Source organism: Sceloporus occidentalis, unplaced genomic scaffold (assembly GCF_023333645.1).
Source record: "Sceloporus occidentalis isolate IW3139 unplaced genomic scaffold, rSceOcc1.0.p SCAF_7, whole genome shotgun sequence".
Lineage (NCBI taxonomy): Eukaryota > Metazoa > Chordata > Lepidosauria > Squamata > Phrynosomatidae > Sceloporus > Sceloporus occidentalis.
The window spans coordinates 71013457-71026261 of record NW_028316987.1 but is presented as its reverse complement, the minus strand read 5'-3'; the positions used below and the strand labels follow the sequence as shown (position 1 = coordinate 71026261).

The window sequence follows — 12805 nt, the reverse complement described above, 5'->3', positions numbered from 1 at the left end:
CCAGGAACAACAAAATCCATCTATGCTCAAGTCCCATTAAATACAGTGGCATAGCAAAGTGGTGTCCCTTATATAAAATGGAAAAATCAAGGTTTGATACTTGAAATTTATACCTTTTTTTGAATATTTTTAAGCTGTAGATGCTTGAATCCGTGTATAAAAAATCCATGTATAAAGAGGGTCAACTGTACTTTTTGTTGTTCAAAGCAAGTGAAATAAAAACCTGGCTCTTCTTCAGGCATGTTTCATAGTTTAGGCTGCATCTACTCTGCAGAATTAATGTAGTTTGACCCTGCTTTAACTGCCATGGCTCAGTGTTATGGAACTGTGGGATTTCTAGTTTTGTGAGATATTTACCCTTCTCTGTCAGAAAGATGTGGAGCCACAACAAACTACAAAGCCCAGGATTCCATAAAATGGAGCCATGGCAGTTAAAGAGGCGTCAAACTGCATTATTTCTTGCAGTATCAGACAAGCATATCATTTTGTGGCATTCAGATATGGTGGTGCAAAGTGTTATGATCTAGGCTAGAGCCTGCTTTCTCAAAAGGCGTTTTGCTACAATAGATAGATTAGCTAATCTAGAGCTCATCAAGTTGCTGTTGTGGATTAATACCACAACCCCATCTACACTTCAAAAGATGGTCAGGCATATTTAAATTGATAACTGTTTAGCTAGGTATTTGGTTTTGTGCTTGCTGTTTTTACTGTTTTGTGCCACATTTATTATGTGTCAGGTGATATCCAGAAGAGGAATAGTGTCAGAGAGCAAGGTTTGTTGACAAAGCAAGATCCATATTTACTAATTACCGTGAATAAGTACACTATGAACCCGAAGGCTGTTCAGTGTGTCGGGCTACCCTTCAATCAGATGTAACAAGAAAGCACAGGCCTGGTACATAAAGTGATAGGTACATATGAAGTCTCACACAAATCAGTAAAGACTGACAGGGCTTCAACCAAGGACTTTTGATGTAACCACCTGCTGCTGGTGCTAAACAAGTTTGGGGATGAAATAGGGAAGTGTAAATAAATGCTGCCACGAGGAGAAATCAAGTGTATTTTAGTGGAATACATGTCAGAGAAGCCTATTTAATATGCCATCCAGAGCATTGGTTGAGCATAAATCTATTAAATAAAAAAAGGCAGAAGTTAAATTTGCAAGTGAATATTACAGTCAGCCCTCAGTATCCACAGATTTTTTTTAATCCATGGACTCAACTATGCATGTCTTGAATATATATATATATATATATATATATATTTTTTTTTTTTTTCCAATAATCAAACCTTGATTTTGCCATTTTATATAAAGGACACTATTTTACTATGCCACTGTGTTTAATGGACTTAAGCATCCTGGAAACAAACCCCTGTGGATACCAGGGGCCCACTGTATTCATAATCCATACACTTCTTAACTGAGAAATCCTATGTATTTTACAGTGGATTGAGAGGTTCCAGAGGGCTTATTGTTGGACTATTACTCTGGAGACCAGGATTTGAATTCTCACTCAGCCATGGAAACCCACTGGCCTTGGACAGTTCACATTCTCTCAGTTTGAGAGGAAAGCAAAAGCAAACGCCCTCTGAATAAATCTTGCTAATAAAACCCTGTGATGAGATCCCCTTAGTCGCCACAAGTTAGAAATGACTTGAAGGCATACAACAACAGAGAGGTTATTACATATAGCAGTTCTGCTACAGAATATCATTGTGTGGTGTATGTATGTGTCGTCAAGTCACCTGTTGACTTATGGAGGTCCTGTGAATTTCATAGTTTTCTTAGGAAAGGAATGCTCAGAGGTGGTTTTGCCAGTTCCTTCCTCTGAAATATACTCTACAGCAGGGGTAGGCAATCTTTTTGAGCCGGGGGCCGGGTTGCTGTCCCTCAGACAACTGGGGGAGGCCGAAGCCAAAAAATAAATAATTAAATAAATTTTTTAAAAAATTAAATAAATAAATAAACCAGGACAAATGTAGGACAACATTTTCAAATGGTGGACACTTTTTTTAAAAAAGTGGAGGACACGCAAACAAATTTGCTGATTTTTTAAAAATGTTAATATAAATGCATGTTTCTGAGGCGTCTATAGACAATTGCCCCCCTTGCCCCTGCGCGCGAGAGGCCAAAGGCCCCGGCGGCAATCGGCGGTAGGACCGGGCTGGGGCCGGTCCCAAGGCCTCGCCGGGCCGCATCCGGCCCACGGGGCCGCAGGTTGCCTACCCCTGGTCTACAGTGCCTGGTATTCATTGGCGATCTTCCATCCAAGTGCTGACCAGTGTTAACCATACTTAGATTCCAAGATATGGTGGGATCTAGTGCCTTTAGGATATTTAGGCCCCACAGAATTGCCTTACTATTTTGCTGCTGTCTGTCATTTGGTGAAAACTTTCTGAAAAACATATGTCTCTTTCTAGCTTTTTATTTGAAAACTCTGATTTTTAAAAAATATTATTCTTCATTATGGATTGGGATATTTAGATTCTTGTAAGTTGGCAACTACACCAGGAAGATTGTGAACATATCTTTAAACTTAATGTGATTTAGCATTATCTGTACAATAGCTTTAAAAAACAGAAGGAAGGAACTTGCCTTTCTCAAGTTTCTTCCACACTATACAATTACAGTGTGTTAATGCCAATTTAACTGCTATGGTCCCACTGTGATATGTAGTCTTGTGCAGTAGTTAAACATCCTAATGCCTCACCAAACTACAAATCCCAAGATTCTGTAGGATGCAGCCTTAAAAGTGGTACTGGCATATTATAATTGACATGTGAAAGAGACCTAACTTGCCAGACCCAGCACCCGTGTATCTGTGTGGTCTTCTGTATAATGGAAACAGTACTTCCATTTGCTTGCTTTGTTCTGAAAACTTTAAGAGAACCTGCTACTGAGGGAGATATTTATCACACATGAGAAAAGAAAAGGACACAGCCTCTAGAAAGATAGAAAACCAGTTTGGCTTACAATATTTTTAAACTGGAAGGACATGTAAGTTTTCTTTCTGGGATAGGGGCAATTCTGCTAGTAATAATGCAGATGTAAGCCATGGCTTTCTGTAACATTAGTGCAATCACACTCCATTTTTTGAAGAAGGGAAAAGCAGAGTGATAAAGAGGTTACGGTCCCCATAATGTCTTAAAATGTATTTTTAAACAGGTCCTCTGTTTACAAAAATAACATAGGCATTTATGATTGAAGCAGGTGATTATTGTTTTTTCAGTAGAGGTGTTACAGGTATAGTCATCGCCAATGTATAGCCATTTACTAATTGCTCTATCAACATCATTCACTACCACAGTATACATAACCGGAAAGAAAAAGAAAATATTCTTAGTTGTCAAACAATTCCAGAACCTGGCAAAATGTCCTGCAAACAGAATTGTTCATTTTAGGGTGAAAAGACAACCCAATTAAGCTAACCTGACAAGCATTTCCCCCATTAGGGAATGCTGTGAATTAATTCTCTGACAAAGAGCATTTCTCCAGCTAGAGGCGGGGAACTTGGCCATAACAGCAGCAAGTTCAGCTAAAATTTTTAAGTAGGTGCCCCTTCCAGAGCATATCTATCACATAAGCTTCTGGTATATTATAGCATCACTCTGCACAACTGCTCTTAGCTCCTCACATATTTGCCTACTGCCAGTGTGGGGGTGGTTGCATTGCTATGAATGTGGAGGAAAGGTCATATTACTGATTTTGAAAAGGAAACTGGTTGCTCAGGAAAAGACAGAGAGCTTGCACAGCTCCCCAAAAATCTCTCCAAAGAGGGTGGGGGCACTTTGATCTACCTGTTGTGTATCTGGATGAAAGCACTCCAGACATTTTGGATTTCGGTTGGCAGAAATATCAGCCAGTATGACTAATATAATTAATAGAGCCAACGTGGTGTAATGGTTGGAGCATTGGACTGACTCTCGGGACCCGGGTTGGAATCCCAGCTCAGCCATGGAAACTCATTGAGTGACTTTGGGCAAGTCATGCTCTCTCAGCCTCAGGGGATGACAATGGCAAACCCCCTCTGAAGAAACTTACCAAGAAAACCCCATGAAAGGGTCACCGTAAATCGTAAACGACTTGAAGGCACACAACAACAGCAAGAAATGACTAATGTAAGAGGAGGAAGTGAGGGAGGAGATGTATAAAGAATGGAAAGACAAATCACCATAAAGAGTACAGATGTGTAGCCTAAGCTTGCAGGAATAGAATTAAAAAAGCTAAAGCTCAAAATGAGCTGGGACTGGCTAGGGATGCAGGAAGCAACAAAAAGGGGGATTTGGGATTACATTTGAAGCAAGAGAATGACCAAGGAAAAAGAGGGGCTGCTGCTCAACAAGGATGGTAAAATGCTAACAGGTTACAAGGAAAAGGCAGAACTGCTCAGTACCTATTTTACTGCAGTTTCCCCCCAAAAAGAGAACGGTGTACTCTTATGAATCATTGGCAAGGGATCTGGATTGCAAATCAAGACTGATAAGAAGTTTGTTAGGAAACACCTGTTGTTCTGTGCCTTCAAGTAATTTTTGATTTATGGTGAACCTATCACAGGGTTTTCTGGCAGGATTGGTTCAGAGGGGTTTTTCTTTACCTTCCTCTGAGGCTGGAGGGTGCGACTTGCCCAAGGATTTCCATGGCTGAGCAGGAATTCAGCCCTGTTCTCCAGTATCATAGTCAAAATGCTCAAACAAAACTGTGAAGGATAGTGAACACATTGGAATATAGGGATATAATTCAAAAGTACTTTGATAAACTTAAAAAAAAAATAGGAAGAAAAATTGACAGAAACAAATGCAAAATTCTAGAAAAACAAAATGCACAGGTATTATAGGAGATACTTGGCAGTATTACATGTGGAAAGTTACTTGGAGTCATTATTGATCATAAACTGAACTGACAGAGCAGCATGATGATGCAGCAGAGAAGATTAATGCAATTTACAGTAGCTTGCATTAATATGGCCATAGTTTCTAAGTAAAGAGAAGTAATAGTCCCACAATATTATACATTGGTCAGATCCCATCAGGAGCGCTGCATTCAGTTTTGGGTGCCTTGTTTTTAAAAGAATATACATAAGTTAGAGTGAGTTCAGAGAAGGGCAACAAAGATAATATGAGGTATAGAGAACAAAACATATCAGAAAAGCTTGAAGGAGCTGAACTTGTTCAAGTTGTTGAAGAGAAGACTGAGGGGTGATAGGAGTGCACTCTTTAAATATCAGGGACGAGGGTCCAGGCTTGTTCTCTGCTACCCCGAGAGTAGAACCACATCTAATGGTTTTAAATTACAGGAAGGAAGATTTTGATTGGATAGTAGAAGAGACGTCTTGATAATAAGAGCAGTTCAGCAATGAAACTAGTTACCTAGAGAAGTTATTGGGTCTCCTCTGGATGTCTCCCCCCCTCCAAAAAAAAAAAAAAAAAAAAGGCTAGACAGCTACTTGCTGGGAATGCTGAGTCTAGTTGGAAATCCTACATTGAGCAGGCAGGTAGATTTCATGGCCCTTGAGGCCTTTCCCTCTACTGAGATTCTTTGATTTTAGCAGACTGTTGGGATTGTACTTCAAAGAATACGAAGGCCAAAAGGGCTCCCCAGCCTCATAGATCCTTTGCATACTTTAAAAAAAAAATTAATTTGTATACCGCCCTTCGAAACATCAGGGCGGTTAACAACAATAAATATCACACATACAATGCAAATTTTAAAACAGTACAATTAAACAATAAAAGAACTTGTGCCAAATCACCAGCTACTAACAGAGGGGGGAGAGGGCACTCAGGGCAAAAAAGATCAGGGGTAGGCCTGCTCGAAAAAGAACGTTTTCAACCCCTTCTTAAATTGGGCCAGGGAGGTTGCTGAACAGAGCTCAATGGGCAGCGAGTTCCAGAGAGTAGGGGCCGAGGTGGAAAAGGCCCTTCTAGTAGTATTCACTAATCTAGCCTCCGGAACTCTTAACAGATGCTGCCCGGTGGATCTGAGTGTGCGGGGCGGATTGTACGGAGAGAGGCGGTCCTCTAAGTACACTGGGCCCAAGCCATTTAGGGCTTTATAGGTTATAACCAACACCTTGTATTGCACCCGGAAGCGAATAGGCAGCCAATGTAGGTCTTTTAAGACCGGTGTTATGTGACTGGTTCTGGATGTATTAATGACCAGTCTTGCTGCCATATTCTGCACTAATTGCAGCTTCCGGGTATGGTACAAGGGTTGCCCCATGTAGAGTGCGTTGCAGAAATCCAATCGAGAGGTTACCAGAGCATGTACCACTGTTTCTAGGTCCCCCCGGCTCAGGTAGGGATGCAGTTGGCGTATCAGCCGAAGCTGATAACAGGTGCTCCTGACCGTCGCATCCACCTGAGATGTAAGGTGGAGCGACGAGTCAAGGAGCACCCCCAGACTGCGTACTGAGTCCTTCACAGGAAGCGTGATCCCGTTCAGGACAGGTGGAACCACCGCCATCCCCGGGCCAGGGGAACCTATCACAAGCACTTCCGTTTTCTCTGGATTCAAGCTGAGTCTGTTTTCCCTCATGCAGCCCATTATCGACTCCAGACAGGCCACGAGAGGAGAGATCCCATCCCCGGTCACTGCATCAGTCGGAGACATAGAGAAAATTATTTGGGTGTCATCAGCGTACTGATAACCCCGTGCCCCATGCCTCTGGATGATCTCTCCCAGCGGTTTCATGTAAATGTTAAAGAGCATGGGAGACAGAATGGCTCCTTGTGGGACCCCAGATGTTAGGGGTCTCTTGTCGGAGCACACGTCTCCCAGCTGCACCATCTGGAACCTCCCAGAGAGGTAGGACCGGAACCACTGGAGCGCAGTGCCCCCAACTCCCACCTCTACCAGGCACTCCAGAAGGATACCATGGTCTATGGTATTGAAAGCCGCTGAGATGTCTAAGAGCACCAACAGGGACACGCTTCCCCTGTCAATGCCCAGACGGAGGTCATCGACCAAGGCGACCATGGCAGTCTCAACCCCGTAGCCCGCCCGAAAGTCAGTTTGAAATGGGTCTAGATAATCCGTTTCATCCAGGATCGATTGGAGCTGGATCGCAACCGCCCTCTCGATCACCTTACCCAAAAATGGCAACAGCGATACTGGCCGATAATTATTGTGCATCAGGGGGTCGAGGGAGGGCTTTTTTAATAAAGGTCTTACAGTGGCATGAATCCAGCTCCTAATTCCAAATAATTGGGCCTATTGAATTAATTGCTAAATGGCAAATCACTTGATAAGCATTTATATTAGTTCATTTGTTCCAGTGGATCTCCTCTAGCTACGGCTAGTCTAAATAACTCATTTTTGCTTTGGCTAAGAACAAATAGAATTACAGCTGGTTCTAATTATTTTATGGTAAGCCAAATATATGTAAAAATAATGCTATTTATGTGTAGCATTGAGAACAATCTCACTGTTGAGTGGTGAGGGCAGGGTAGAGGTATTTTTCAGGCCTCAGTATGACAGATAATTTCATTTCTTACTGTCTCGCATAAATGCATAAAACCTGAAGTGTAAAGGTGCCATATCAAATTAATAGCAGAGAAGGAGGTGTATTCAATTATATGCTTCATAATAAAATTTTACTGTTTGCTATAGATTACCATTATGGAAAACCAAGTGACTGACCATTCTGAAGAGCGTACGTTTCAGCACCAGAGTTCTCTTCCTTCATTGCCAGTTCCTGCCCTTGATGAATCTTTAAAAAAATACCTTGATTCAGGTATGTCTGTTTTTATTGACTGTTCAGTTAATTATGTTGTGGCTGGAGGCTAAGTAACTACTGGAAATAATCTTAGTCTTAGCCAAACATACTTGATTTTAAAACTACTCACAATGTTGAAGCAGAGTGGAGAGTTAGTATGAAATGCATCTATATGGTTTGTAGTGTTTTCCCTTAATATTTAAGCAAAATTAAATTATTAATTGTTTATAAAATTAATGTAAGTTGAATCTCCATGAAAGTGGAATATCCCTAAATACAAAACCCATATCCACATACAGAAGTGTGTCAGTATATTAGTAAAGTATTATATTTCTAGGATAGTCACAAATGCTGTACCATGTATTATTAATATTTATGTAATGCTATCGTATTTTTTTGAAAAAAAAATTGATTTCACTAATTATAATTAGTCTCCATGATCAGTAGTCTGAATCTGTAGTTGATTTGTTCAATCCCAAAGTAATGCCCTTGTTAGAATAATTTTTTATGGCTGAAAATTATTCAAGGCAATGGAGAATAATACATTTAAATGAAAATACATTTTATGAAATAGCATTAGTTCTAAATACATTTTCTAATGTGGATATACACTTAAAATCTTTCCCAGAGAGACAAGAGTGTTGGTCTCTTTTAGTGAGAACAAGAGAGTCAGTTGCACTTTTACAAAAGAACAAATCTGTCATAAGTTTTTGTGGAGTACAGCCTTTTAGCTACCTTGAAGGACATATTGTAATAAGGAAGAGAATAAGCCCTAGCTAAATTGACATACAGTGGGCCCTTAGGATACGCAGGGGATCCGTTCTGGACACCACCACCCCCGCGTATGCCAAAACCCGCATATGCTCAAGCTCCATTCTATCCAATGGCCATTGGACAGAAAAGTCCCCCTCCCCCTCTCCTCTTTCCCCCTTCTTCCTAACTTCCCTCCCTCCTACCTACCTACGTACTTACCTACCTTCCCTCCCTCCCTCCCTCCCTCTTTCCTTCTCTGCTTACCTGCTGCTGTGCCGCCACCGCGTTCTCGTTGCCGCTGCCGCGGGAAAAGCCGGGTGCTGCTCCTGGAGGCCAAGAGGCCTCCAGGCAGCACCTGGCCCTTTAACAGCGGCGGCAGCGAGGAGGACGAAGCCTGGCCTCGTCCTCCTCGCCACCGCCGCAGAAGAAGGGCCTGGTGAGCCTCTGGAGGCCTCTTGGCCTCCAAGCTGCACCTGGCCTTTTAACAGCGGCGGCAGTGAGGAGGACAAAGCCTGGCCCCATCCTCCTTGCCACCACCGCAGAAGAAGGGTCGGGTGCAGCCTGGAGGCCAAGAGGCCTCCAAGAGCAGCACCCGGCCATTTTGCGGAGGCTGAAGCCGCGAGGAGGCCAAGCCTTGTCCTCCTCGCGGCCTTGGCCTCTGCCGCCGCAAAACGTCTGGGTGCTGCTCCTGGAGGCCAAGAGACCTCCAGGCTGCATCCAGCCCTTGTACAGCGGCGGCGGCAACAGTGGCGAGGAGGATGAGGTCAACCTTCGGCCTCCTCACTGCTGTCGCCACCATGAAAGGGCCGGGTGCAGCCTGGAGGTCTCTTGGCCTCCAAGAGCAGCACCCGGATTTTCCCGGGGTAGCAAGGAGAACGCGGCGGCAGTGCAGCAACCCAGCAGGTAAGCAGGGAGGGAAGGTAGGTGGGAAGGTAGGAGGGTGGGAGGGAGAGAGGGAAGGAAGTTAGGAAGGAGGGGGGAAAGAGGAGGGGAGGAGGGGGACTTTGTTCCCAATGGTGGCGCACGTGCCCAATGGTGGCGCACGTGCACGCGCACCGCCATTGGGAACAGCTTCCAGGTTTGCCATGCGCGTATGCTCAAATCCGCACATGGCAAATCCGCGTATAAGGAGGGCCGACTGTAATAGAACACACTATGCCTACACAGAAGTGCAAAGTGCATAATTGGTATGTCTGTCAGTAATTATGCCAGCTAATATTAGGATGCTCTCAGCAAGAATTCCTCCCTGTCTTATAAGAAAAGATGTTTTTTCTTGCTAAAGGCAGGAGGAGGAGCAGGACAATAGCAAATTCCAGCACAGGAAGCAAGCTTAGAGAGTCACTTTATACCATTGCAAAGAATCCTTTCATAACTGAGGACCTGCAGTTTCTTTCAGGTATACTACTGAGTCAAAATACTTCCTGTCACATGTTGTAATATCTAATGGTTCATTTTTTCAAACTGCAGATATGAACATGCATATTTGAACCATGCCGGTATGTGTTCATTGATATTTGACTGCTAAGAAATAGTTCTCAGCAAGAGACTGTCACTTGCAGCATTTCATTCCCCCCCCCCCTGTAAACTAATCAAGAACCACTTCAGAGAATAAATAAAACTTGAAGATGCATAATTGTGTTTGATCTTTTCCCCCAAATAAATATCTATGTTTACAGTGAGACCTTTTCTAAATGAGGAAGAATGTCAACGAACTCAAGAAATAGTAAAACGATTTGAAAATGGAATTGGGAAGGAACTACACCAAAAATTACTTGAAAGATCTAAAGTGAAGAGGAATTGGGTATGTTTTTAAGACAGACTGAACTTTTAAAAAATCTATGCTGATATCAAAGTTTTAAAGGGGGAAAATGATGCAAGGATTACATTTTAGATATACTGTAGTTAGCATTATACTAAGTGGTTTGGTTCTTACCTATATTGTGGAGAAAGTGATTCATATTGTTTGTCATGTTGAAACCCAGTACAAATATTTACTGACAAGTAAATGTTCACCAGCCCAGTCAATCCATATTACTTGGATTTATTCTCATTTAAGGCCCATTAAACTTAATAGGATGATAGTGTAATCTTATGCATATTTTTGACACAGAGATAAATATTTACAAAACTACAGTTTAGATTGATTTAAAATCCATGATGCTTCTTAATTGGATTGTAGTTCAAGCTGGCAGACATTTCAGTCTTTTAAATCATAGGCTGTTTTGCTATACTTCCATTTAATATTCTGTTAGATACACAAGGTTTTAAATTGGACTCATAGCTTCTGAAAATTTACCTAATTGATATTTTCCTTCCAGGAAGAAAAAGGAAATCTTTCTAATTTTGTTTATGAATTGTATAGAACCTTTTATGAGCTTTTAGAAGATTGGAAGTCTGCCTGCACTATCCTGCAGCAGGATCTCCCCCTTCCCACAGCCCTTTATTGTCTGGGGAAGACATGGGACAGTCAGGTAGTAGAAGGAATATATCTTACTCCTGGACCTCCTCTTAGGGGTACTCCAAATACGTTTGGGAGATCCAGGAGGATGCTTGCTTATTCATACATCGAGCTTCATGAACACAAACACTGCCTGACTATCTCTGTCCTCCTTGGGCAATAAAGGATGGGGCAAGTGGGCAAACCAATTGCAAGATGGTAAGAAATTAGCATCTGATTAGGTTTGCTTCATATTGAATTGCAACCAAAAATGAAAAAAGAAAAGACAAGTGTAATTTCTAATTACATCAGCTTATATTACAAACAGGATACTGATCAAGGTCTCTCCTATGAATTCAAATGTCTTGTGTCCAAAACTAGACTAGATCTGTGATAATCATGTGTTAAATATCTGCAGTTCAGTTTGGTTAATAATTAGAAGTGGAAATTTTGAAAATATTTTGGAGCATGTTGAGATTTGAAATTGACACTGCTAAATTCACTGCCAAATGGAAGTATGATTCCTCCTCTTCACATTACTTGTATGAGTATAAAAAAAGGATCAGAGATGGGTGGGGAAGTGAACACAACATTTCTGGATTCGGTACTTGTGATAAAACTTTTGGTGTTATTTGCTGGATGTTGACCTATCTGAGGTTTGGTTTTTAAAAAAAAAAACTTAGAAATTTTAGCTAGAGGGAGAATGGGACAGTATTTGCATGCATTTCCAGTTAATTGTCAGTTTCATGACTGGTATATTGTTTAGAGCAGAAAAGGAACGAACTTCTTAAGTGTATGAAAATGAAGTAAACTAAAACATAGTAGAACAGTTTATATGGCATGTTATAGGCTCTGATCCAAAGAGGTGCCTCAGGTACATTTTTTTTTCCAAACAGAAAATTGCTGCTAGAACAGCATTGCTTTGAAGAGTCTCAGATGTGATATGGAGGACTGCTATTTGAGCAATAGGCATTCAGTCTCTTAGAAACTCCTTGTGCTGTTGTTTGGATCTCAGCCATGAAGTATTGCTACTTATCCTAAAGCCATGCAAAAGGAGACATATCTTAATAAATTATATAGCTATACTGAAGGCTCCTTACATAGCTAACCGCTTTTTCTTTTCAGCTTGAGGAATGGTGGCTGAATGTGGCCTATCTCGAAACCCGTTTATCAACACAAATCTATCATAATTTTGGAGGGCCAGGCCCTTACCTTGAACACTACTGGCCAATGAAAGAAGGGACTCAGATAGAAAGAGGATCCATAATCGTATGGATTTCTTTGAAATACTGGGAACTAATGAGAACGTAAGAAACATAAAAGCACAATGTAGTTTTTTTAAATAGCTATGTACAATTTCTGTTCAAATTATTCTTGGTGTGTATATTGCTAATGTTCATTAATAAACTGAGTCCCATTTGATTATAGGGGATTCATGTTTTTTATGCAGTTACCCATTCATAGGCCCCAGTGAATTCAGTGAGACATACCTGAACAGACATGCAGTGCTGTAATATGGGAGAATGCAAAAATCATGAACATTTGAAGCCCAATCTTCCTTCCTAATTTAAATTCCTTCAAACACATTTTCATTTTTCTATAGCCCATGATTTTGTATGGCCTTTAGTCTAATTTCAAAAATCTCATTCAAGAGATCAGTTCAGGTCTCAGCAAGAGTGATATATACTTTTCTCAGCAGCCTGGAGTGTGAGAGTGAGAAAGTGAGTGGCAAAGAGAGAGAGAGAGAGAGAGAGAGAGAGAGAGAGAGAGAGAGAATGGTATTGCAGAAAGTGAAGGGAGAAGTTATATGCTTGCCTGCTTTGGGCTCTGGTTCTGAATTATCTTCAGCCCCCCTTCCACAAATGGCATGTCATTCCCAACAAGTTTTTCCACTCTTAAC

The 12805-nt window shown here is 41.5% G+C and overlaps 1 protein-coding gene across 7 annotated transcripts in view; it reads left to right on the top strand.

The window, feature by feature from the left end:
- LOC149309924 (peroxisomal carnitine O-octanoyltransferase-like) overlaps positions 1-12805 on the top strand; it is a 38519-nt gene that overhangs the window by 1562 nt on the left and 24152 nt on the right. For 6 of the 7 annotated variants that reach the window (XM_089533291.1, XM_089533290.1, XM_089533296.1 and 3 more), the window contains exons 2-5: positions 7610-7733; positions 9751-9864; positions 10145-10269; positions 12031-12212. In XM_089533291.1, coding sequence (XP_089389417.1) covers positions 7619-7733; positions 9751-9864; positions 10145-10269; positions 12031-12212 — 536 coding nt within the window. In that variant the 5' untranslated portion in view covers positions 7610-7618. The remainder of the gene's footprint in view (positions 1-7609; positions 7734-9750; positions 9865-10144; positions 10270-12030; positions 12213-12805) is intronic. The other variant, XM_089533292.1, reaches the window with a different exon arrangement.